The sequence below is a fragment of the Diplotaxodon limnothrissa genome, linkage group LG14 (assembly GCF_057381915.1).
Source record: "Diplotaxodon limnothrissa isolate DT_005_m linkage group LG14, D_limnothrissa_male_GT1.1, whole genome shotgun sequence".
Classification (NCBI taxonomy): Eukaryota; Metazoa; Chordata; class Actinopteri; order Cichliformes; family Cichlidae; genus Diplotaxodon; species Diplotaxodon limnothrissa.
In genome coordinates, this window is record NC_140609.1 from 14,482,849 (window position 1) to 14,509,579 (window position 26,731).

At 43.3% G+C, this 26,731-nt stretch overlaps 2 protein-coding genes across 3 annotated transcripts in view; one reads left to right on the top strand and one right to left on the bottom strand.

Moving 5' to 3' along the window:
* egfem1 (EGF-like and EMI domain containing 1) overlaps positions 1-16,190 on the top strand; it is a 54,543-nt gene extending 38,353 nt beyond the window's left edge. Inside the window, exons 23-38 of the mRNA XM_085371653.1 lie at positions 122-250; positions 4,642-4,770; positions 5,453-5,581; positions 5,868-5,996; positions 7,602-7,730; positions 8,063-8,191; positions 8,294-8,422; positions 10,041-10,172; positions 10,385-10,513; positions 11,025-11,153; positions 12,194-12,322; positions 12,621-12,749; positions 12,931-13,059; positions 13,886-14,014; positions 14,154-14,282; positions 15,825-16,190. Of these exons, the coding sequence (XP_085227779.1) occupies positions 122-250; positions 4,642-4,770; positions 5,453-5,581; positions 5,868-5,996; positions 7,602-7,730; positions 8,063-8,191; positions 8,294-8,422; positions 10,041-10,172; positions 10,385-10,513; positions 11,025-11,153; positions 12,194-12,322; positions 12,621-12,749; positions 12,931-13,059; positions 13,886-14,014; positions 14,154-14,282; positions 15,825-15,904 (2,018 nt within the window). The 3' untranslated portion in view covers positions 15,905-16,190. The remainder of the gene's footprint in view (positions 1-121; positions 251-4,641; positions 4,771-5,452; positions 5,582-5,867; positions 5,997-7,601; positions 7,731-8,062; positions 8,192-8,293; positions 8,423-10,040; positions 10,173-10,384; positions 10,514-11,024; positions 11,154-12,193; positions 12,323-12,620; positions 12,750-12,930; positions 13,060-13,885; positions 14,015-14,153; positions 14,283-15,824) is intronic.
* A 7,370-nt stretch (positions 16,191-23,560) lies between these two features.
* mecom (MDS1 and EVI1 complex locus) overlaps positions 23,561-26,731 on the bottom strand; it is a 124,952-nt gene continuing 121,781 nt past the window's right edge. For both annotated transcript variants that reach the window (XM_085370500.1, XM_085370501.1), the window contains 4 exons: positions 26,555-26,699; positions 24,527-24,772; positions 24,222-24,414; positions 23,561-24,066 (listed from right to left, as the gene is read on the bottom strand). In XM_085370500.1, coding sequence (XP_085226626.1) covers positions 23,932-24,066; positions 24,222-24,414; positions 24,527-24,772; positions 26,555-26,699 — 719 coding nt within the window. In that variant the 3' untranslated portion in view covers positions 23,561-23,931. The remainder of the gene's footprint in view (positions 24,067-24,221; positions 24,415-24,526; positions 24,773-26,554; positions 26,700-26,731) is intronic.

Genomic DNA, 26,731 nt, shown 5'->3' on the forward strand with positions numbered 1-26,731 from the left:
TCTCTGTTTAAAATGATAGATGGAGACACATGTGGGGAGTCTTCTGGGGTTTTTTTTGGATTGGCATTTTTTTTAGTTGGACAGTCAAGAGACTGTGTAATGTGCATGCTCCAATTCACAGAGTGTATGAATGGCACTTATGGTCGGGGCTGTGCCCAGCTGTGCCAGTGTGAGAATGGAGCCCTCTGTGACCATGTGAGCGGAGCCTGTACATGCTCTCCTGGGTATACGGGCACCTTCTGTGAGAAAAGTAAGCCATGTGTTGTCTCTGATGTTATTTCTAATCTTATGTCTTTACATAAATATATATTGTGTTCCTAATATGCCTGTTTTATGTAGCCCCAACCTTGCTACAGCCATAAAAATCTCAAAAATGTTATTAAATCACTTGTACAACTTTTTTTGGTATACTGGCTTTAGAGTGAAAGTTTGATTTAAGGAACTTTTAATTGCATTATTAGACACAAATGTGGCTATAATTGTATCTTTATATGTACTTTAAGCTATTAACAGTGATTTTGGTTCCTTCTCACTTCAAGAATAAACCCTTAGGATCTTTTTTTTTTCTTAAACCTAATTCCAGAAGTAATCCACGTTTTGAGATCCGCCATGTCCTTCTGCCTCCCTCGCTTGCAGCTGCATGTGAACAAAACTTAGTCCATCCCTGAGAAGAAATGAAAGCCTTTGCAATTCCGGTACTCTGGATAACCATGCAACATTATTCACTATTGACTCCAAAATATGTCTGTGGCAGTCCCGTCATAAGCGGATGTCTCATTTTAATAGAATGCCATGTCGATCCTCTTTAGCTAAGCAAAGTAATTTAAATGTTTCCCTGCAAACTTGAACTGATCAAATCATGGATAAACACACTCCTTTGATTTTGTTCTTGTTTTCAACTGATGCCTCCGGTGGACTGTTGTGTTTATGAGATTATGATGCATCTATCCATCCATCTATGCACTACATTGCACGATTCGTCAGAATTTAGTGAACCTTGCACACAATGATCACCTACTGAGTTTTTGCCTAAATCATGCTCAAGGTCAAGTTTTATGGGAACTTTTTAGTTTTCACAAGAATCACTTCTTTAGTGAAACCAGATTTGTGTGTCCCATGTATGACTGTCTGCAAATTCTCTTTATTTTTATAATAGCTGACCAGTCTCAACAAAAAACATACACAAAGCAATACCATGTGATGGGTCACATGGTGAGCTCATGACATCACTGATGTTCTAGATACGCAATTGAAGCCAAAGTGGAGAATATATCACTTTCTCTTTCTTGAGGATTTAATGTTTTTCTTTGCTTTATTTGACATAATATCAGCATATATTAGCTTGAGCAAGAGGAAGTTGCAGTCAGTTATTTTTACCATTAATAAATTATTTTAAAAAGCCCCAAATCACTACCAATATAGTTTGGCCCATCATTTTTTTTTATCACAAATGTAAATGTTTTGCAAAATGTAATTCCTGATTCTAGTTTGATGTAAGATTATGGCATTAACACTTTGCGTCTTTAAAACGGTCCACACTGAACGCTCCGCTCCATTCCTGCTGACATTTTTATTTTTCATCACTAGAGGGTGTTGCAGGACATTCTTCAATCTTTTCTCCAACTTCAGTGAAGCGTCCGCCAAATCCCGCGACTCGTCCCGCTGTCCTTATAATATCATGAGCGAACCATTTCAGAATTCCAAGATATAATTTGTATCAGCATCCTGCCATAGCAAACCTTTCACATAACAAATATTCACCTGTATTTGTCCTGAACTACAAGACGTAACGACAGTCTGAGAGTTTTAACGATGTAATAGAGTTGTTTTGACTTGAAGTGGCCTCCTGTTATTACAAAGCAAAAGATTTACTGTGACTGTACTACTAGTTCCAGAAATTCATAGCGCCTCCCTAGTACACAGGGCATTGTAAATCACAGCCATGCCACACCAGAGGAGAGCTTCACATCCCTAGTCATAACAGGTTAATGGCTGCAGTCTGATTGGACGTTGCTGTGGAAATGGAGCTATCACTCTGACTAGATTTTAGTTTCTGAAGGCCCATTCCCCTCAAACAAAGGTGTCCAGTTTCTCAGTGTTCTAATGAGCCTCTTCCTTCAGGAAAAGCCAGGCCTTGGCTTGACAACGTAAAGACCTCTTTACTTGATCGGTTTCAAAGAATTAAAGGGAACAAAATGACTTCTCATTAGAACTTAGATCTTGTTATTCACAAAAGTAGTTGGCTCCACAAGATTCAGATAGCTTGATAAGGCCAAAGGCCTTGTTGTGTTCAGCATTCTTGTGGTACTGAGGTTGATGCTAAGCATTCCCATCAAGTATTATTGGAGGAAAGAGGCCTGACATGCATCCAGCACACAGCTTCTTCAATTAAAGCCGATCATGCCGCGCTTCTGGTCCGCAGCTTTGATGTCTGCATCAAAAAAACAAAAACAAAACAGAGTTCATTTTGTTGCAGTAAAAAAGAACTGTGGTCTGAGGAGCATTGAACATCCGTGTTCTTGTTGAAGAAACCGGGCCGTTTTGTTGTTGCAGCATTGACCTCTTTCAGTGTACGCAGACCCTGAATAGAACCAGGAAGTTCTATTCTGAGTTCTCTCTATCCGCTCTATTTCTGTGGTCTGCTCTCCCTGGCTGTGTGGTCCCTGGACCTGCTTTATGGGCTGACAGCAGTGGCTCTTACACAACCGGGGATCTGGAAATAATCCTTCTGTCTTAAAGAGCTCATTTAGTCTCGAGATGGAGTCTTTCAATGATGGCACACAGTATGTGTGTGAGTTTGTGTGTGATGGTGGACCGAATCCTGTGTTCCTACCTATAAACAAAGACTCAGAGGGAAGACTCTGCATTTACAAACACTAGCAGACACTGGGCTCATATCAAATGACAGATTGCAGCTCTGTGGTTAATATGGAAACCAGTCGCCCCCTACTGGTGTATACAAATACAAAGTTTGTCATTCAAAATTGTGCAACTGCCTAAAGACTTAAAATAAAGTGCGCGCGCTGCTGTAAACTTTGTCCGCTGAAAAGGAGAGTAATTGCTACATCTGTTGATGGGCTTATTGTTCCTCTTATTAAAAGGGAACATGACTCATCTGAGATGCTTTCTGTTTATATTTTAGCAGCAGAGATGTGTTGAGGTGCTCACGATATATCAAAGTAATGGCACTAAGGCATTTTTTCCTGCAGGACAAGCAATGCCAGCTTGTTGCCATGGTGTCAGCAAACGCTATGATAATAATAAACAGCAGACAATAAACCGACGATTTTGCTACCACAGAGTTAATGTACAGCTGCATTAAAATGACAGCATCCTCAGTGGGCTAGCTTTAATAACATCACAGCCTAACCACTACAGAGAGAGTCAAAGACGTCATGCTGTCAGCGTGGGAACACAACGACGGCCATGCCAGAAACTGCTGAGCAGCAAAGATACTTTTTTCCCAATTTGAGGCCTTGAGGCAGAAAAAAAGGAGGAGTGGACACCGTCATCAATTTGAGCGAGAGCAGGAGGGTATGATGCATTAACCGTAGGGGAACACCCTGACTAATGCGGCATTTATAATACATGAAACCACCAAGTTACACATTTTTGCCAATTTGTGGCTTCCTTTGGTCATGTTGCGCTCTGCTTTCCTTATTCACAGAAGAAGTAGTATATAAACGGAATGAAAGAGCTGCTGGCTGCTGAGATAATTTGGACAGACTCTATGCAAACCATTTCTCGCACACTGCTGCAACAGGAAACAGAAGAGGGTACTCGAAGAGAGAAATGTCAGTCAGTCCATGCTTTGGCAGGGAAATAGCAGCGTTCCCATAAATAAAGACCCGTGTGGGTGAAGTTTTTGTTTTGCAGGATACGACTATCATCCGAGTTTGCCTGTGATCTCCACGGTGACAAATTGACCGATCAAAAATATAGGCCGTGAATAAACAGAGTCATTCTTTCCTGCTCTAGTGAAGTCATGCTTACAGATAATATTTACATCCAAGCAGTGGAAAGGCTCATTCATCCCGCAACCTCTGGCTAGGTTCCTCTGGATGGGGAGGCACTGTGTTTACCAAACTCTGTGAGTGTCACTTGACTATACACACACACTCGAGCGATTTCTCTAACTTTCCTTGAGAATGGGAAACAGACCTTAAACTGGCATCGCCTTGCATCTGCAGCAGCACTGTCGTGTGTGTGTATGTGTGTGGGTACAGTAACACCAGGCTTTGTTTTGTCGAGTGTTGGTGGGGCCTGTGGACTCAGCAGGTGCTCTATTTACCGGCTCTTTGTGCCCTCTCTAACCCCCCCCCCCCCCCCCCCCCTCCCAGAGGGAACGGCCTCCGAGCCGCCATAAACTTTTGATGTGGCCCAGATCCACCACACATGTGGGACATGAGCTCACTTAACGAACGCAGACGCTTTGCAACAGCCGCAGTGTGGTACTGCAATTTGATATTGGTATTTTCAGTAGGACAGAGAGAGAAAGTAGGAAGAAGGGGAACAGAGTGAGAGTGGGAAAGGAAAAAAAAAGAACTAAATAAAAAAATATTGGCATCTAAACCTTCTCCTCTCCTCTTTTTTCTGAAGCTGCCAGTTCTAACCAGTCGGATGTTTTATCTCGGCCCACAGTGTGCCCGGACGGCTTTTACAGTCTTGACTGTGGCCAGATGTGCGAGTGCAGGAACGGTGCCCATTGCCACCACATCACAGGAGCCTGCCTGTGCACCGCCGGCTGGGCAGGACCACACTGCATTCTGGGTAATGGAAGCCACATCATTAAAACAGGGTGTGAGGGAGGCCCTCACTGCAGCCCATCACGACATCCTCTCCTTAAACTCAGCTATGAAGTGTTTGTGAACAATTATCTCTATAATGAGACATTGCCAATGACTTTTTTAGGGATGGGTAAGGGTGGAGAAAGGAGGGAGCGCAAGAGTGCCCTCTGGCATACATGGTTTAATTGAAGTCTATTCTGGATAAATGCACCCACATGTATATAGCGATCAACATTAGGAAAGGGAGAGCTCAACTTGGAAGAGACTTTAGCAGCTAACCAGTGTTCTCAGGCTGAAGTTTCTTGAGGATTTCATGCCATTGTTTTAATGAAGCCAGTGAAATACCCACTAAAGTCCTTAGTCTGTCATTCTGCAGTCTTATTCAAGACTTTCCTCTCGCCCACAGCCATTTTGTGGTTCTAACTACCAGAACCAGAGTGAGCAGAAAGCCACGAGCATGACTTAATCATGCACCTCTGTCATTATTGCATTTTCCTCTTTCTTAAACCCCAAATGCCATCTTGGACTTTGATTATTACTGCGTTTACAATATGGGTGCTAAAAACCATAATGTCTCAAATGACCAATTAGCTCTCACGTCTGTTTTCTAGGAATGCAACTTGAATATTATTGAATGTGTGTGTGTGCCTGCATGTGTGTGGCAGAATGCCCAGAGGGTCAGTTTGGAGAGCAATGCAGTCAGACCTGTGAGTGTCAGAACGGAGGCCAGTGTAACCATGTGACTGGGAGATGCAGCTGCACAGCTGGGTGGACCGGAGATAGGTGCCAACTGCGTGAGTGGCTCATCAGTTAAACTGCTAATTACTGAGCATGATGACCGTAATGTCAAAGAAGTCTATTTTTCAAACCACTGTGCTGTGTTGTAGAACTTTTTGGCAGTGTAAATATCAGTCAGCAGACTCTGAAAACCGACGTTAGTCATGTTATCTATCTCGGGAATCTCTTGGCGCAGTTACTGCACTTGCAGAAATGAACTCATGATATAAGAAAGGCTAGAAAAATATAATAGAACGTTTGCAGTCAAAACTCAAATGCTTATACTATGTTGTGTGTATTCAGCCTGTCCTGCAGGACGATATGGAGGGCACTGTTCAAGTCAATGTCTGTGTCAAAATGGAGGGACTTGTAACAGGATCAGTGGCCGGTGCTCCTGCCCACTGGGATGGACTGGAGCAGCTTGTGAACTGGGTGAGTCTGACAGTACTACGGATTAAACTGTGTTTTTTTACAACTTTTCAGCTGCCAGTTAATGCAAATATCTAATCAGCCAATCACATGGCAGTAATTCATTCCATTTAAGGATGTAGACATGGTGAAGACCACCTGCTAAAGTTCAAACTGAGCATCAGAATGGAGATGAAAGGTTTAAGCAGCGTTAAACGTGGTTGTGGGTGCCAGATGGGCTGGTTTGAGAATTTCAGAATCTCCTGATCTGCTGGGATTTTCCCACACAACCATCTCTATTGTTTACAGAGAAAGGCAAGAAAAAGAGACAATATCCAATGAGAGGCAGTTGTCTGGGAGAAAATGTCTTGCTGATTTTAAAGGTCAGAGGAGAAGGGCCAGACCACTTCAAGCTGACAGGAAGGCAACATTAACTCAAGTAACCACTCATTATAACCAAGGAAGGCAGGAGAGCATCTCTGAACAAACAACACATCAAACCTTGAAGCAGATGCACTCCAGTAATAATAATGGATTGCATTTATACAGCGCTTTTCGGGGCCCTCAAAGCACTTTACAATTCCACTATTCATTCACTCTCACACACTGGTGGAGGCAAGCTACAGTTGTAGCCACAGCTGCCCTGGAGCAGACTGACAGAAGCAAGGCTGCCAGGTCGCACCATCGGCCCCTCTGGTCATCACCAATAGGGTGTCTTGCCCAAGGACACAACGACCGAGACTGTCCGAGCCAGCTCGAACCGGCAACCTTCCGATTACAAGACGAACTGCCAACTCTTGAGCCACGATCGCCCAGTAGCAGAAGAGCACACCAGGTCTTCTGCTACTGGGCGCCAGGTGTGACAAGCTACAAAACAGTAAACTGAAGTTACAGTTCACTAAGGTTAACCAGAATTAGAAACTGAATATTTGAAAAACTATGATGGGCCTTGATTTCTGCTGCAACATTCAAATAGGACATTGTATCGCCTTGTATCAGCAGTTCAGGCTGGTGTTGTTGGGATACTTTATTGGTCCCTTCGTACCAACTGAGCATTGTTTAAACACCACAGCCTTCAATGCTTTCATTCCCTTTGTGACCAGTTTGTGTACTTTCTGATGTCTTCTTCCACAGCAGGAGAAAGTGCCATATCACAAAACTCCATCATCTCAAACTGGTTTCTTGAACATGACAGTGAGTTCACTGTACTCAAATGACCTCCCCAGTCACTGGATCTCAATCCAACAGAGTACCTTTGGGATGTGGAACGGGACATTGACATCATGGATGTGCAGCTGACAAATCTGCAGCAACTGTGTCATGTCAGTGTGGATCACAATCTCTGAGGAATGTTTCCAGCAACTTATTGAATCTATGTGGTGAAACAGGCAGTTCTGTAGGCAACCGGAAAGTCCAACTCACTGCTCAAAAGGTGTATGTAATAGGGGGATAGTGAATGCACATTGTAGGGAAGCTAAGAGAAACAAAACTTTTTTTCTTGATTAAATATTTTGTCTTTCTGTCCCTGTCTTCATAATTTGGTGCCTTGGAAAAGCCATGTTGTATTTGTGTGATAAATTATTACTTGAATGTAACTTTTCTCTTAACCTTCCTTTCCATCTGTCCCAGAGTGTGAAGAAGGACGTTATGGAAAGAACTGCACCGAGGTCTGCCCCTGTATGAATGGAGGGAGATGCGACAGAGTGACAGGAAAATGTGTGTGTCTCCATGGTTGGACAGGAGACCTCTGCCAGTCAGGTGATTTCCTATACTTACAGCATAGTTGTTTTATCATAATCTAGTACCTGCTGATGCGGGGTTTTTTTTCAAAGACACATAAAATTGTAGCCTGTCTCTCAACATCATGAGAGACAGGCATGCCCCTGTGCTCCATTTGCTAACATTTGGATATCAGCAGCAGAAAGGTTTGTTTACTCCAGGAAAAGAAGCCGATAGCTTATAACATGGTATGTCAAAACAGTTTGTGCAGTTAGCCTTCCAAGCATATAAAAGGTAAACATCTTCTAAAAGTGCATCCTTGGCTGCGATGTTGCATGCTAACCGCAAGCGCTTGTGTTTTTTGTCTGAAGCCTGTTCTAAGGGATTCTTCGGGGAGGGTTGTGAGCAGAGGTGTGACTGTGCCCATAGTTCGAGTTGCCACCATGTGACAGGCCGCTGTGAGTGCGTGCCAGGCTGGAGAGGAGCCAGGTGTGACAAATGTGAGTGCGTACAGGACTGAGGAAATTGCGGCTGAATGAAACTGGCACTAAAGAACATAAGAGTGAAGTGACTGTGTGTGTGATGTGTGTATTGACTGACAGCCTGCCTCCCGGGGTTCTACGGTGCTTCCTGTGCCCAGCGGTGTCAGTGCCAGGCTGGAGTGTCCTGTCACCATGAGATGGGGAGCTGTGGCTGCCCAGCTGGACTCACAGGGGCTGGCTGCGAGAAAAGTAAGAAGGAAAACAAAACCTGTCTGAATGAATTCTAATCATGAGGTGATTAGTGGCTTGCTTGCTCAATTTTTAGATCTTAAATATCCACAGACTTTCACTAATGTCCTTTACCTGTAACAGGTAGTCAGGAGAGTATACCTACATGGCTTACATTTGAGGCCATTTAGCTACCTTGTTGATAAAAAGACTGTCGCCTTGAAACAAACCAATTGTGTGCTTGTGAGAATGTTTCATTATTCAAACCGTACCCTTAAGGAGTGTATATAAGCAGCGTCCCTCCTCAGCCCTTCACCGCGCCTTCTACTCACCCACCCTCCTCCCCTTCCTTACGGCCTCAGCTCCGTTCCTCTCCTCACACACTCCCCAGACATCTGATAAATGTTACACACCGGTTGCCAAGTAAAACAGAAGGCATTGTTTTTGTCTCCTCGGCGGCGGATAAGGGCTTTTGGAAGGCAGACATGCATAATGACAGCACCGTAATTGCCTCTTTAGTCTGGAGTCCTTTCTTATCTGTCCCCCACGCTGCCTGCTGCTGCCTGACTGAGTAGCTTAGTGCTGCGGTCTCACCCGAAAACATGCTCGGTTCACAGATTCATCTTGTTCCCTATGACTGATTGTCTGGGGACTTCATTCATTATTGTGATGAGCGCATATGTATGTATGCAGACAGGGTGTGTGAAAGAATGTCCCTCTGTGTTTGCCTGGGTTTGGGCACCAGGGAAAGTTGCTGCGAGTTTTGGTGTCATTAGCAGTCAATACTGAATGTCCCAGTATGTTCGCAGGATAATCTGAGGAAGGAAAGGGAAACGGCATGCGTCTTTGTTCCCACATACTATTGAATGTGTGCATAAAGGCCTTATCTGCTGCTGTATCACGAGCACTATGGATATCTGCACAATGTTTCTTTTCGGGTGTGCAATGCCCATCAGGGATAACAATGAAAAATTAAGACTGCATTTGAGGCTCATTCCTTTTCATTTTTATTTATTTTATTTATATCCAGAAATATGTATCTTCTTTTAACAAAGCTTTAATTAACACACACGTTTTAGGCTATAAATTAACAATAGGATTTTTGAAAGCTTACTAATTAACATGCTTTTAAACTGCACTGCAGCCCCAAACGTCTTTAGATATTACCAATGGTAGGTTCAGGTCAGAAGGCAAATACCCGACACAGCTACCTGTAAGCACCCCAGCACAAAGTTCATTTTAGGTCTTTTTACACTGATTCACAACCTGCTGCGCACTCTTCTTCAGGCAGCACTCATTCCTAAATCAGTATCAGTATTTCCATTGGTAAGAACACAGCCGACTCAACCCAGCTCAATCTCTGTGCTCCATTTGACGCTTGGAGAGCTTCAGACAAACAAAAAATCAGAATATATATTTACACACAAACATATATATATTATAAAGATATTAAATTATAAGCATAATACAATACCACTGTCTTTGATCCAGGCATGAGAGGTTAGTTGTTCAGCTGACCTGTGCATCGAAGATTTATCATTCACCTTTGAACAAAGAAGGTAAATGATCCCAAAAATTGCTTCTTACATTCTTCTGTTGTGCTAATGTGCGTGATGTGCTGCCGGTTTGATCATTTTAGCCTGCCCTGCTGGAGTGTTCGGACAAAACTGCACCAAGCTGTGCCAGTGTTCAGGAGACCAAGAGCAGTGCCATCCGGTGACGGGGAAATGTAGCTGCTTGCCCGGTTATTATGGGCCGCGATGTGGGCTAAGTAAGTATACTGTTAATCTTCTGTTGCAACCACTGGCTAATAAGACGCACCTGCTATTATCCATTTATTTATTTAGTTTTTAATAAAACAGGAAGTCTAATGAAATAACTATTGCTGCGGAGTACATATTTGGCTACACTTTAGATTTGCATGACTCAATGATATGTTTAATTTAAGCTAGTAATAGTTTTGTGTGTCTGGTTTTTCTGTAGGATGTAGAGCGGGGACTTTTGGGCCGAACTGCAAGTCCAGGTGCAGCTGCATCAATGGTGGTCGCTGTGACTTCAGGACTGGTTCCTGCTACTGTCCTCCTGGCTTCATAGGCAGCGACTGCAGCTCAAGTAAGTCAAGAAAGCTTGAATGTCCTTGTCCTCTAATAAAAGTCATATTTGCGAGTCATATTTCTGCCTACTTATACTTATAGCTTGATTAGAGTCACAGTCTTTCTTTTACCCTGTCACCTTCCCCTCACTCCCAACCAGTTGCGGCAGATGGCTGCCCTACCTGAGCCTTGTTCTACTGGGGGGGGGGGGGGGTTTCCTGCTACAAGGGAGTTTTTCCTTCCCACTGTCACCAAGTGACAAACCTTGATTTTCTCTGCATTATTGTAGGGTCTTTATCTTACAATATAAAATGCCTTGAGGTCAATGTTGTTTTGATTCAGTCCTATATAAATAAAATTGAATCTAACTGGATTGATTTAGAGACTTTTTTTGATACAACCATTCTTTATGTTGCGTTACAAAATTCTGGTCGACATCAACTGAAGTAATGCAGATGCCTGTAAAATTAATACATGCATAGTTTTTAATTTGTTCTTTCATATGGATGAAAGCATATCTATTCATGCAGGTTGTCCAAGTGGATACTATGGGAAAGACTGTGCTAAGATGTGCACGTGTGGGGAAGGAGGACAGTGTCACCCAGTAACCGGGAGGTGTATCTGTGGCCCTGGTAGGATGGGATTGTCCTGCGAGCAAGGTAACGTTAAACCGAGGATGTTTATTTGCAGTATATTAGTGCAAAATTATATATTTGCAGAATTTTAGATGCAAAGTGGCAAGAACAGTGCTGCACATCAGAGAATGATATTCAAAGAACTACAAGAGTAGTTTCAAGACTGACTCTAAACAGGATACATACTGGCACATTTAACATTTTGCAGCAGCTTTAAAGTGTCACCTCGCTGTTCAACTTTAAGCAGAACCATATCACACATATCAAACAGGCTTTATATTTAGACATTTTTCTTTTACAATCCTCTCGAGTTTACAGAGAGTCACCACTGAGACTGCCATGCATCATTAGGAACCACTGGCTCTAATGAGTTCTTTAGAAACAGGACACTTAACTAGAAATGAGAAACAACCACTAAAATGAGGGTGTAGTTTTCAACATTTTCCCTGTGTATTTAAGTTACAAATTCTCCATTTCCTCAGTGTAAGCGCTGCGATGATCACAGGGCTTTTATTCCCACTAAACAGAGGCAGAGCTGAGTTTTCTTAATCTCTCCTTTTATCAGCAATTCAGCTGGATTGCAAACAGGGAATTTCCAGCGCTGCCTGCACTAAATGTTCTCGTCTTCAGCCTCCTGCATGTACTTGGACATACCACCTCTTAAGTTCCTCTTGTTGAATGTTTACATAAACCTAAAGTGGCTCATTCTCTGTGTTCCGTGTCGCTGGATTTGGCAAGGAAGCAAATAAATAAACAGGGGAATCAAAGACGGCTTGCTTATTGTTTTCCCAATCTAAATTACCCAGAGAAACATGATTATTCTTTTATATCAGCGCCAAATTAGGCTACTTTGCCATCTCTTTAGAAACTGTTGCTTAAATAAACACGAGCGTGGTTAGTGCAGTCGCGTTTGTGTGTGTGTGCGCGCGCGCGTGTGTGAAAGAGACAAGGGAAAGTGCGAGCTGTGCACTGTGTGTGTTTTATGTTTGGTGCAACCACTAGTGCTTTTGCTGAACAGAAGAGTTCTAGTGTATTATGATGTTTCCTGAAAATTGTTTCTCCAGTGTGTCCCAGGGGGCGCTATGGCATGCAGTGCAGAAACGCTTGCAGCTGTCTGAACGGGGCTTTGTGTGACCCCAGTGATGGGTCCTGCAAGTGCGGCCTCGGCTGGACTGGACCCCGCTGTGAGACAGGTACTCCAGATATTCCACAATAAAAAAAATTCTAAACTCAGCAGAATTTGATTGTGGTCATTTCAAATTAAAAGCCAACAACAAACTTTATATTGCAGTAGTTTCCCCATTATTAGCTACATGATGGACTTCAGTCTGTATTTATGAAGAAGACATTTTCCCCAGTTTTAATGTTTTCAGTGTTTAATGTTTGATGCACACATTTTTTTACTTTTTTACTCCAATAATCATCACTCAGGCTTATATGTCACATTTCTTTCTAGTGTTATCAACCCATTGTGTGTGTCTGTGTGTGTAGCCTGTCCACAGGGAAAATATGGGCTTGATTGTGCACAAGACTGTCCATGCCTCAACAATGGGACCTGCGACCGCTTCACTGGCAGCTGCAGCTGTACTGCAGGATACTACGGCCACTCCTGTCAACACAGTATGCAAACCCTCACTCGAAATAAAGAAAAGAAAACTTGGTTATAAGGTTACTAGAAGTCCCGTTGACATTATGAAATGTAGATCTTTTTCAAACTACCCTGGTCACATAGAAGACTGAATGAATCCAGATAAAACACCTTTTTAACCAACCTAAATCCTCTGTCTTGTGTTCCTCCCAGCGTGCCCATCTGGGTTTTTTGGAGTGAATTGCGCACACACCTGCGTTTGTAAGGTGCTGCAAGCGTGCGATCCTGTGACAGGCAAATGTGAGTGTCCACCGGGCTACCATGGCTCACAGTGCCAAAGACGTAAGTATGTTACATGCAACTACATGGGAGTAAAGGTTAAACGAGTAACAAAGAGGGATATTTGTAATTCAGCATGTCTGCGAAGACTTAAAACACAGCAGTGCTCACAGTCACATGTTTGTGCTCATTGTTAAATGGCCACCTGGATAGCCAGCTGCGACTGTACATGGGGAGATATGAGCATGAATGAATGAGAGACTTCCAGCAAAATGTGAGTGTGTGGTGGCTGGCAGACAGGCTGTTAGGTAGGTGGGCAGGCAGGCTGGTTATTTGATGAGAGACGGCTGTTTCCCTACTGCTTAATGCATTCTTGTTACATCCTCATGCCCTCCTGCAAGCTCGTGGGGCTCTCAGCCCCAGTTTGAGTGCCTTAATGGCCACTTCAGTACCAGCAGGAGATAGGACTGAGCACTGAAGAGCAGCTAGAAGGTAGAAGGACACCGACCTGGATCGATCAGGGTGTTTGTGTCTATCTGAGAAAATGTTTATGCACAGTTTCTTATAACTAAATGCTGTTGTTAGTACTGTATGTGAATCCATTCATTTCCATTAAATGTATATTTGCATGTGTGCTAAGAACTAAATTTCAATTTCCAAAATGTTTATTAAATGTGTTAATCGTCATCTCGTTCTAAAAGGGATTATGTTAAAAAAAAGGATATTTTTACGTATACACGTGTTATCAACTACTTACAGCAGGTTTCAGTGCACTCCCAGTCTATTCATGTCTAATGAAGCAGTTTCCGTGTAGTTAAAGAAGAACTTGAATGATCATTACTGCATTTTTCAAAGTATGCGTGTGAATGTTTCTGTTTTTTCTTCTCAGGATGTGAGGCTGGCAGCTTTGGACCGAACTGTGAAAGATCATGTGACTGTGCTGGCGAGGCCCCATGTGACCCATCGACAGGACGCTGTCTCTGTCCCCCAGGAAGAACGGGGCACAGATGTGAAAAAAGTAGATATTACTTTTATTAACATGATTCACTTAAATCCAAAATAGATATTAAAAAAAGATCACTTAGGGTGTCTTGCGTCAAGTCTTTCCTTTCTTTGAATTTCCTCATTTCTTTCACTGTGCCTTTTTTTTTTCTCAGCCTGTGACGAAGACCGTTTTGGCCCTGAGTGCTCCCTGCTGTGTCGCTGTTCTGACAGGGCCCGCTGTGATAGGGTGAATGGACGTTGCCTGTGCCCGCTCACCTGGCTTGACCCTTCATGTAGTGAAGGTAAACACACGAAGAAAATAGATACTTGCACTATGAGACGCATAGTGCAAGTATCTAAAAGACTTGAGCAACCTCTAATTTTTGCATATGTGTGGAAGTAAATGGGAAATAGGTGGAGGAATTTATTGAAGTCTGCAAACATACATGGAAATACAGCATACAAGGCAAAATACAAGTAGTCTTCAGGAATAGTTCTTCAGGCTTCTTGAAGGACATTCAAAGCTCTTCTTTGGATGTCGTCTGCCTTTTGTTCTCTGTCAAGATGATCACGCACTGCTTCAATAATGATGAGGTTCAGGCTCTGGGGAGGCCAATCCATCAATGATTGTGTTGCACTGTGTGCTTTTACTGCATTATAAGTGTGTCTGGGATCATTGTCATATTGAAAAGCCATTGTCAATCAGATCATTTTCAGATGGTATTGAATGGTGGATCAAACTCTGATGTAATCTGATGATCATTACATCACTTTTAAAAGGATTTGGTTTTAGACCTTCCACTTCTTCGTTTTGTCTTCCATTTGTCAAGTTTCCTCATTTTTTTTAGGATAGATTGCATAATATATATTGCATGATATATCTCATATCACGCTTTTATCTATGAAACTCATGGGAACCACCTTGGTGGTACAAAAATACTATGCTATGTCTGTCAAACTGTCTATTGCATTTTTTGTAGATTCAGTTAAATAAGAGGGAACAAAGCTGCTAGTAGCAAAGGGCCTGAAAATACAGTTCAAAATTAGTTCTCTGCTAAGTTGTCTGTTATATCGCAAAACAAAAAAAAAGAAAGAAAAAACATTCCTCTAAAATTGATCAGGCACAAGAATTGGAATTAAAAAAGACTGAAAAATTAGCCAATGAGTGAAAATGTTTTTGAAAGACCTTCAGAAAGCCTGGGGAACTATCAAGACTACTTAAAATCACAGTAAAGTACAATATAAAGAAATGAGGTGTGACTCAAGACTTTTGCACAGTATTGTAGACACAGACAACCATGTATCATTACATGAGAGGACTACAGATTATCTGCCTAACCTCTATCATCATTTAACCTTAAAGAGTGTCCTCCCCTTTCAAATTAACAATTCACATTGTGAGCACTGACTTTTTGTTGCCTTTTGGGAGACACCAACCCATAATGTGTCTCTGTAAATCCACTCAAGTCCCCACAACATGACTAATACCTGACCACACACATGCGCACACACTCGCACACACAGAAAACATAGACACCCAGGGTCAAGGGCTGTAAAGCTGAACCAGCTTTAGTGAAATACTGTGTCATGAAGTGTGAGAGGCTGAGCCCCATCACTCTGTGTGTCACCCTGTCTCTCTCAATAGCTGCTCCCGTCTCCTGACAGTTATTTTAATCTGCACCCAGCATGAAGCCAGTCTTGAAGCTGTCTTCATTTTACCTCCTCAAAGCCAAGCGCACGGGGAGACTACGTAGCAGTAACTTCTCCTCCAAAATCCCCAGAACATTTGCTTTTGATTTGCAAATAGTGCTGATGTCTTCTTGCCTCTTTTTTTTTCTTTTCAGCACCGCTCCACCAAACCCCGGGAGTGCTGAACTTCTCTGTGTCCCAACGAAAGAGAAGAACAGGCAGCAAAACCACATAACCCAAGCAGAGGTACAAACATCTGACTGGGTGTTCAAACACAGGACTTGGCTCAGTGAAGCATTACTCAGATCATCTCGGTAAAGGTAATGCTGGTGTTAATATGTTCGCTCAAACTTGTAGTCGGCTGTCAGAAACTGGCACTCAATCACCAAATCCCAAGCTCGGGGGCGATCAACTAGTGGACCTGGCATGTGAGAGGCCTTCAAAGGAGCATGAACTCAAACGTACCCAGTCAATCTAAAATTAAAAGTTCAGAGTTACACAAGCTCCTTAGCAATACGCGCGCACACACACACACACACACACACACACACACACACACACACACACACACACACACACACACACACAAATACCTGAATTACATTTGTTGCTGACACGAGATTCTTTTCATCCACTGCCACTTTTTTTATGTGGGTGTCCATAAAAGGCTTAATGTTTAGTGTAAAAGAATGCCAAGCATATATCTATGTAAAAATAAAAATGTATGAAACAGATTTAGAAATACCGGGGCAGCTTGTTTACTTATTTTAAAACACAAAAGATGAACACACACAGAAAAAGTCAACGCGAGACACAAAAATATGGTCCAAAAGTGAAAAAATTGAATATTTTATGTGCACCAAAGTGGCCTGTTAAATGCTGGAAAGAGTCTCACAGTGGTGCTTGCACTTTTCAGATACATTTTTTGCATTTTAATGTTAACGCTTTTCCCTCTGAAAAGAATGAAGATCAGATAACCAGTTCATTTGTGAAGAAGCTGGCTCTGGGACACAATAATGGCCCAATATTCGTCTCAACTCACTTTAAGGTTAAGTTTGGCTTGACCAAATTTCATTTCCCTGCAATTCAAACACTCAATTTATTAGCGCTGACCACAGGTTTTCCTGGTGCAGTGCTGGTCGCGAGTCATTACATTTAAACTTCTTTCAGATTTGTGTTCGCCAAGTGAGCTGCTGACACAGAGGTGGGCAATTTTACAAAAAAACCCCCAAAAAACAACAACAAAAGAAAATGTTACTGCACTTTTCTCTGGACTTACAGTAGTAGAAACTCATTTCACCCTTTCACTACTGCACTACTTTTACAAGACATTTTATCTCGATTGGTGTTCGTCTGTTTTTATTTTTTGTAAAAAACTGTATTTGTATTATATCTCAGGTCGGTGCCAGTTGTATCACTCGTAACCCTACTGTGCTCATTTCCTGGCATATCAGTGGTGCTACATTGTTTAAAAGAGAAGATACATTTGATTTATCAGCCAGTTAGTATGTTTCATTTTGTCATCTGTGACGGTGCCGTGAACCAAATAAATAACAACAAACACATCTGTGGACATTTCCTTTAACTAACCATCTATTTTTTTTGTAATGTGTGCTATGAACGCAGCGTTGCATGGTATTGATTTTTGTGATCCCTAAGTTGTGTGGGCTGGGGGTTTGGGGGTGGGAGGGCAGTAAGGTATGGGTGGAGGTTTCAGCTGTCATTGAGAGCTATGGGATCATGTGGCTCTTAGTGTGTTTGTGTGTGTCAGTGTGCAAATTTGAGCAAGGCAACTACCAGACATCTCTCATCATCAGCCTGGGCAGGGTCAAGCATTAAGGCCATGCCTGCCTTCCTGATAGTAAACGGTGGGTTACCTGAGCTGAGTGTTAAGGTGTGTGTGTGTGTGTGTGTGTGTGTGTGTGTGTGTGTGTGTGTGTGTGTGTGTGTGTCAGCATCAGAGAGCAAGTGCACTCTCCCTGAGGCATTTTTCATGTCCACTGGAGCGTTTTCTCTCCCATTGGCCAACGGCGGCTGTGGTCCGGCACTGGCGGGCAGGTGCCTGGACCATGCATGCACCCTATATCCAGGACGTCCTGGGTTGAGTGATAGGTGAGTGAGCTCAGTACCAGGGGACTCTCCCCCCACCCCACCCTAAACACTCACTCTCCAGTGAGGCTGATGGATGGCGGCGCGCTCCTGCTCGCCCCATGTTGTGACAAGCAGCAGATGTTCTCCAATAATGTTTATCGGCTGGGCCTTCATCTTCAGATGACACACACCTGTTTCCAGTCAAACACGCCCAGAGAGGCCATCCATCCACCGAGCTCTGGGTGGCCGCTGCACCACCGTATCAGCCTCTCCACAGCAGCACGCTGGGCGAGCAGCACCGTAAATGAGGGACTGGCATGGCAAAATATCTAATCTAAATGGCTACAAACAAGAGATGCTTACCACGCTGTTGTGCAGAGGCTTGGCTCTTCTAGGACTGATATTGCATTGATACAGTATGTTTCAGCGTCCTTGTTTTTTTGTTTTGGTTTTCTTTTGCATGATTTGAGATATGAAAAGCTTTTTGAGAGTGCCAGAATTTCAAAGGACACTTTTGTTCCATTGCAAGTAAATGAATAAAGCATGGCCTTTGTGCAGAAAGACTTTATGAGCGAACACAAAATGCCCCGCTGTTGCACGCATGCTGGCTTATCAGGGAGCGAGAAAAAGAGAGGGCTGGAGGAAACTGTCGATGAAATAGTCCGTAAAAGGTAAGATCGCATCACGGGTACTTTTTCGCTGTAATTAAGCATACGCCACTCTTTGCAAGAGAGATTCTATCACTTTGCTGCCATAGCTTCACGTCCCAGAGATAATTTCTGCCCCTCTGCGTTGAACCAGATCTCCCAGAAGGCCACAGTGTTTTGAACTCCAGCTGACAAAGCTGTCTGCTCAGATAAAAGAGTGAAGGGGAAATCATTTCAACACGTCCTGCACCATTTGTTTGGTTGCTGCCTGAAAAAATAAATCTTAAATGTCGGGGATGTAAAAAAGATTTGTATCAAGAAACTCTCCCACACTCTGGGGGCGCGTGGTGTAAAGAGCGTATCTTTGGTTTAGATATGTCGGCTTGTTTGACTACAAGCCTGAAGAAAGGATGACTCTTTTTTTTTTTTTTTTTTTTTTTTGTCTTTCAGCAGAATTTATGTTATCACTTGCTCTAACTAGACACTCACTATATTTGAAGTTTATTTAATTAACTGGGAGAGTTTTTAAACCCAAATTTTGCAGGTAGGTGCACATTGCTACTTCCACCACTGGGGGGAGCTCAGCACAGAAAAGAACTTTGACAGAACTCTAATTCAAGTGAGTGCACATAAATGAATGGATCATGCTGTATGCTAATTAATGTCAGCATATATTGTCAATTTTGTGCTACAAACATTTTATGTTTAAGTGACTCCAGAAGTACCAAAACCAAAATATGCATGCCCAGTCCTTCAACAATGGAGCCGATAGCCTCTAATCTAATCCATGAGCAAGAGAGGAGATGATTTCAATAGCAGGCCTCAAGTGGTTCTGCCACCACGCCTATCCTGATTAGACTCGTCATATTAAAACCATGTGCACGGCTGGGCTGCTTTGTCTCGGTCTGTTCCTCGGGACTCTACTGAGTGTCCATCAATAACACTAATGGCCCGTAGCCTCCAGGGAGAAAAACGAACAGCGTAATGAAACCACAACCTTAAACTCTGCTGCTTTCCAAGAGAGAAGAAGAAGAACAAGTAGTGAGGAATTGGTTTGGTTGTCCTGTACACACATGGGACATAGACAGAGGACGCGCTACCGTAACTGTAAACACAACAGAAAGTTGATGAGGTGGTTTGCGGTGTCTCCCCACTCAAACACACACACAAGCACACACTCAGAAACACACTTTGGCCAGCTGTTAGCTTTAGTGTCCCTCCATACCAGCCCCTCATTCCTCCCTGAAGGATACACTCCCACACCCCTCCGTGTCTCCTTCTCTGCAATGTTTCCCTTGGTGTCTGAGTCAGCATGGGTGCCAAGTCAATCAATGTGAGAGCTGCCAGCTGTGATGGTCTCTCTCTCTCGCTCTCTCTCTCTGAGGGTGTGATGTATGTTCCAGCAAGCGGAGCAGGGCAACTGCACACCACACGGGGCTGACTGCATGGACGGGTGGAAAAGGAAAGGAAAAAAGGGTTGAGGGTGAGGAGCGAAAGGAGGAGGGGAAGATAGGAGGGGGTAAAAAGAGGACGGTGGCTGAACAGGAGCTGTAATGAGGCCTGATGGATTCTGAGGCTGTGCCAGATGCCCCATTAGCTGAGTGGCTCTGAGCCCCACGAAGCACTGCCCACAGAGTGCCCACCAGACTACACACACACTGTAGTGGCACAGCACCTTAAGGGCCTAAACCCTGCGAAACAGAAACACACACACTTCTCACATTTAACTAAAACTGATTGCAGTGACTAATGTACACTCTTCTGTCTCACTTCCTTAGCTGTTTAAACACACACTTACACACACATTCATCCAGGGCCTTGCCAGCCACACACGGATACACACTGAGCCCTTTATGAGAAGGTGTGGGTTAATGACGGCAGCGGCTCGTCCCAGTGTGTTGATTAAGTGTGAGTGGACACATGGGTGACACTGGCATGTTCCAATCAACACTGATCAAACCAGTGCACACGCCAGTGCCAAACACACCCTTGTGTCACTCCGCTGCCCACGAACAATGGAACTATACACTGTGCTGTCCATTCATAATATTTTGGTGCTCTTTCCAGAGCCAGTGCCTTTGGACTTTTGTCTAGGGGAACTTTTTATGTAGGTGATGTAATTACATGGGCAATTTGAATAGCAGCGGGGGCAAGACCTCTGAGGTTCTGGTGGCTTAATGCTGCAGCAAAGTTAGTTGCCAGATGCAGTCAAGGTGTAACTGTTGTTTAGCAGTTTCCTCTATTGCACCTGCAGAAGTGTGCATCATTGCCTTTCTGAACTCATGCAAATTGATTGGAATTATCTCTGAACTTGATGCATATATATTTTTAATTCACTTAGTAAGTCTCTTAGTAACTAATTAGTAAGCCTCTTAAGACATTGCTTTTTTTTATGCGATATCTGCCATTTCAGCAGCATATATAACACCAGGGTGATGTGAAGGGGGCACACAAAAGCTGTTTTAAGAAAGGATACCAGTGACTATGAACAATGTAAAAGAAATGTTTTGTAAGTGTAAGCAGACAGAATTCAAATCCTGCTCTGAAGTTCCCCGTGAGCTCCAGAGAGCTTTATAGTTTTATTCAGGTCATTATTTTGGCTTTGAGGCCAACAACTTGACTGCTTTGGTTGACTTTCACTAACCTTATGGTGGTGGTTTTGGCAGAAGTGAGTAAAAAGCTGTAAATATTCATATTTTCTGACTCAGTCAGTTTTTCAGTTTCCAAATGATTCAAAGTTTCTTTTTTTTTAATTGGATCAGCAGATACAAATGTGTTCTGGTTGCTGACAAACTTCCGTTGTCAGATAAGCTTGAATGAGTCCCCAATAGTGCAGATGGCACAACCCATACTCAAGACCAATATCATGTCACTTCATTATGTTCCTAGCTTGCAAGATCACTACCGCTGACCTCATCAAAGCTGGACGACCCATACTGACCTCATCAATGCAGCGTGACCCACTATGACCTCGTCAAAGTTGGGCACCCCACAGAGCCCAGAGGGCTGACGATGGGCCTTAGAAAAACAACCCATCCATTAGGGTGCCAAGAGCACTGTAAATGTAGAGTGTCAGCGCCAGCCATCTTCACTGTCATGCCCAATTCTCCAACCCCCCACTTGAGCTACTCGCTGGACAATGGGGCCACTAAACCTCCAACCCTCCCAGCCACAATGTCCGCCCACGTTGGCTGGCAGCAAGCAGTGACGGGGGCAGGGGGGTGCCGGATGGGGAGGCCTGCTGCAGGATGGGACTCTTATTGAGTGTTTGAGCGATGAGCCAGGTCATCACATCTACCCACCTCATCCATCATGCCCCACAAACGGACACAAATAGAGAGGACACATTCCTGCCTCCGCTCCCACTACCACATTCAAGCCCTCTCCAGCCTTTTCTCTGCATCTCCGTCACTTTGTGAGCCAAGGCCTCAAAAAAAAAAAAAGAGGACCAGAGTTCAGACTCTCCCTCGCTCTTGGAGGCCATGGGAGCGCCAGAAGAAAGCGCCAGGTGGTGTTCTGACTCTTGTCTCTTAGTATAAATTTTGACGTGGGTCAAAATGATGGGCAGCCAGAAGGACTGTATGGAGTGAGGAGGCGCGAGGGAGATGGACGGACAAAGAGCGAGTAAAATTATCTTCTGGAGTAATAAAGAGAGAAACGAAAACATGTCAATCCACATTGTAGTCCTTTATTTCTTAGTTGTTCCTCCCACAGTATTGAATTGAAATGCATAACAGTTACATTGTAGAAAGCATTAAAACAAAGTACCTCAACTTGCTGATTACTTTTTAAAGTCGATTATAAACAAAAACAACGACAAAAAACAAATAAACAAACCAAAAAAAAAAAAAAGAAAAATCTGGTCCCTCAAAACGGGAAAATAAATGAAATTAATCTGTTATTTATCATAAGTTTGGCACAAGGGATTAACATGAACCGAACATCACACAAGCTTGCAGACAACCGTAGAAAATGTCAGATACAGATCTTATCAGACCAATCATGCGCTTATGAAGAAATTATACCTGGCTTTTTTATTATTAATTCCTTATACTGTTTTTCTTTTTTTTCTTTTCTTTTTTTTTTTTTTTTTTTTTTTTACATTTGAATCAATAAATTGTCATAGAAAAAACCCCTAAGTAATATCTATTCATCAACTGATTTCATTAGTAGAATAAGGAGTGAATTGTATGTTTTAATACTATCCGGCCCTCAAATGTAATCTACAAACCCCATTGAACTGTGGGATTGGCCCGGCTGGGAATCTCCCCCTTGCCCGGGCTAAGAGCAGTGCTATTCAGTAAACAAACTACAGTTTGCCAAGAAATAAATACAATTCTCAAAATACAACAGCAAATAACAACAACAACACCAACAGAAACAAAATGAAAAACAAAATCATGATTGTCTAAAAATGAAAGACACACAAGCATGGAGTAGCTAACAACTAGCATTCGGGCTATTTAGTGGTATTGTTGGTGGACTAGGATGGATTCAAGGGCTTTGAAAAAGACTTATGTCCTCGACAGAACAACAGTTAACTTCAGCACTGGATACTTATTTCAGTAAATTAAACAAAACAAAACAAAGCAAAAAAATCGTCGTGTTTTCTTCTCTTCCACTAAACAGACAATCTATTTATATCCTTTCACAGACATCGCAGGTGGGCAGGATGGAGTGCAGTGGACAACAGTTGTCAGACACTTGTGTACAGTGCTATGATTGTGCAGACACACACAGCTATGAAAGATGCAGATGGGAGACTGGCCTGATTTTAGTTGAGCAATCGCTATCTTATGTTTGTACTTCAGTTCAGTTCAGTGATATTAAAGCACCGCCAGTGCTATCCTTACATGGAACGATTTTCATCTGAACCGAGGTTGCTCGCCCGACCTTTTAATGTTTTATCATCATGTATTCATGGGAAACACCTGTTGATCTCTCCGGGGGTTCAAAGGGAATTCTCGTTCTGGTTCTTATGCTTTACACACTGTGAAACATGCTAGGCTGAAACCAGCTGTCTTAGACGCCACCAGCGTTACTCTCGGTGTAAAATGTTCTTCTTGCTTTGTATGTGCCGGCCAGAAAATTCAGTCGAGTGACGACAAATCAGCATATCCACTTCCCACAACTTTCAGCTGCCTTTGCTGTGCAAAACATAGAAATTCAGAAGAATAAATACGGCTATTATTACTTTAGCATTATTATTTTCACCACATCCTGGTTGGTGTCAATGTAACAAATCAATTTTAGGGTCTCAGAGGGACATTTTTGCTCTCTATCTGCTGGAGGAATATTTTTTTTGGGGGGGGGCTTGGGTTGGGATGGATTTTGCATGGGCAGTTGCCGTGTTTTGGGGGTAAGGCGCCTCACTCAGCAGTCGGGTGGGCTGTGGTTCCTGCTCAGCAGTCACTCTGTGGACAATCAGGGATTCTTGCAAAATAGCCCCTGCAGTGGACTGCCAGTGCCATAGGTGGATCAGGGTCGGGTTGAGAGCTGAAAAGGTAGGTGCAAAGAGGTGTCATCATACATGGCTGAGGGATTGGATGGCACTGGATTCAGCGGCAGCCCGTGCCAGACTGTGCCACATGGTGGCTGGGGTGTGGGTAGCTGGGTGAAGAGTGTCCTTTTCAGCCAGGGACAGCATCATGGCATAAGCCTGAAGGAGTAAGGGGTGGATTACAATTTACTATATTATTTACATAAAAAACATTAAGTACACTGCAGATAATCGTGTATATGGATTGTCTGTATCTAAGCGTACGCGCGCGCGCGCGTGTGTGTGTGTGTGCGCGCGCGCGCATCTTTATCTACCTGAGACTTTGATTTCCTAAAGAGCGGCTGTTTGACTGCCTCAGTCAGAGATGGGGAACCAAATGAGCCGTCCTCCTCATCCCCATCCCCATCTCCGTCACTCAGTTCGCTCTCGTCCAGCTTGCGCATTTCAGTAAAGCGATGGATGTGATCCAAGGCTGAGTAGCTGCTCTGCTCCTCCTCGTCTTTATACCTGAAAGTCATGGCAAACATCAGTTAAAAGCTGCCAGGATACTTTTGACTTCAAAGCATCGTATTTAAAGTGATGCATTTTGTTTTGGAGCTGCAACCTTGTGTCAAATTACCTCCTTGGAGAAGTTTTACAGCTGAGATTCAAGTCATTTGGCTCACTCAAGTCCATTTCGTCTTGTATGATGGGATCATCGAGGTCGCTTTGGAGCACCTTGCTTTCTGATTTTTCAGGGGTGTTGCTAGGCTCCTCCCCTTCTTCTTCATCCGCACCTAACTCTTCCGCTTCCTCATCTTCCAGGTCATGTGACCTATGGCTGGCCATCAGTGGCTTTTCTTCTTCAAATGGACCGCCATTTAGCCTGCAGATCAGGAACATTAGTTCATGAGGCTTGTTCAACGCAGTAGGCATTTAAGGTTGAAGAAATGAAACATCCACCCTGTTGGCTGAATTATGTTATTCATATACTCATTCTGTTTTTGAGAAAATATGCAGTGTGATTAAGGAATTCTTCCAGTGTTTGTAGATGAACTGATGTGAGGCAGAACAGGGCAGCTGGAATTGAGCAGAGCTGGAATCCCATTTGTCATCAAGGCTTTGAGGCCCCTTTGGGCACAGCAGCACTGGGTTGATCATTGCAGCACTTAAATGGAGTGCTCTGCCTCTCTCCTTGTTTATTTTCCCTACTATCTCGTATTCATCTAATAGGCAAAATATTTAGCTGACAGCCCCATTTGGTGGGAGAGTTATGAGAGCGCTGCCAACCAGCCCATTCCTCTATCCCTGTGGAGAGGGAAAAGGCCAGCTATCCAAACTGCCTGAGTCTTAATCTGTCCCTCTGTTTCAGTGCCACAGGAAACCGCCATTTGGTAAATCATCTGGAACCACATTAAGACTGATTCACTAATTACACTCTGGGACATCTTTCGTCAGCTCCCAAATATGCCATTTCTTGCACAAAGGATTCAGAGAAGGGGACTGAAAATTGAACGGGGGAGAAGGAGATTCATAGGAAACACAACACATCAAGCACAACACCACATAATTATAGAATGCTTATAAACAGCATAGCCGCACTGGATTTAAAAGGGATACGTTTGAGAGGGGGAGAGAGGTAATTACACCGTATTCGATTTTAGCACAAAAAGGATTTGCGTCGTTTTGTCTCAGATTTCAGGAACTGATAATGTTGTACCGTCAGCAGTGTTCTCGTCAGAGTGGAGAGTTCAGGTGGTATTCAGGGCTGCAAGGAAGAACTAGCTCCAAAAGAGGGAGTGAGAACTCTGTGATTAAGAAAACAGATTCGCTAATTACGCTTTCAAACGTGGTAATTTGCTGGGGATAAAGTATCTATCAGAAGCAGTCAGCAGTGCAGCACTTTGAAAGGAAACACAAGCCGACCCTTTGACCCCACCCCCTCTACCCTCTTCCTGTAGGCAGACATGTTGGTTCCAGATGTGGTCCTCTAACTGCTGCACTACCCCTCCTGCCTCCCGTCCCTCTGACACTCTACCGCTCGGCCCTGCTCTCACAGGCCTTCTGCTCAATCACGAGCTAGTCTGCGAGATCTCTATCGGGCCTCCAGTGATCAAACCAACATGGGGCGCGTGAAAACAAACTCAGGGACCAGAGTAGACCTCGCAACTGTTATCCGATCTGATCACAGCTACAAGAATTTGTTTGCATAAAGCCCAGATGAAGTTGCATGTATATTGATATCTTTTCCTACATGTGGTCAAGAGGCAATTGATTTAAAGAGCTTGCTCACTTTTCCAAATCTTAAATGTCATCGCAGATAAGAGTTCTTTACTCCAGACCCCCCAAAATGATGCGATTGTTATTAACAAAGCCTGGCTGGAAGGTATGAAATTGGATGTCTAAAAATGGTGGATAGTGGTCGACACATTATTGTATATATATTTTGTGTGTGTGTGTAAATCCCACACAGTTAATACATATTCAATCTAATGTAGATTTACCAGTATCCTTTCAAAAGATCACCCTTCATCTGTTTTTTCCCTATCTTTTAATTATTTATTTTTGAATTAGCTCGGGCCCTCCAGGCCAAGAAACAACCATCTCCTTGTAGAAGTAGAAATAGGAGGAAAGACGGGCACGTATCACCACATAAAGCTGCTCTCACCCTTCCTCTGAGGGGTCCGGTGATGTCTGGTTCTGGCTTGTGTTGCTGATAAAATTTCTTATTTCGTTGAAATAAGAGTCCTCTTTGTCATCCAGTATGGCGCTGCTGCTGTCCAGTTCAGACTGTGGGGACGACATTGCAGTTCCTATAGAAAGAAAATACATTCCAGTCATCATG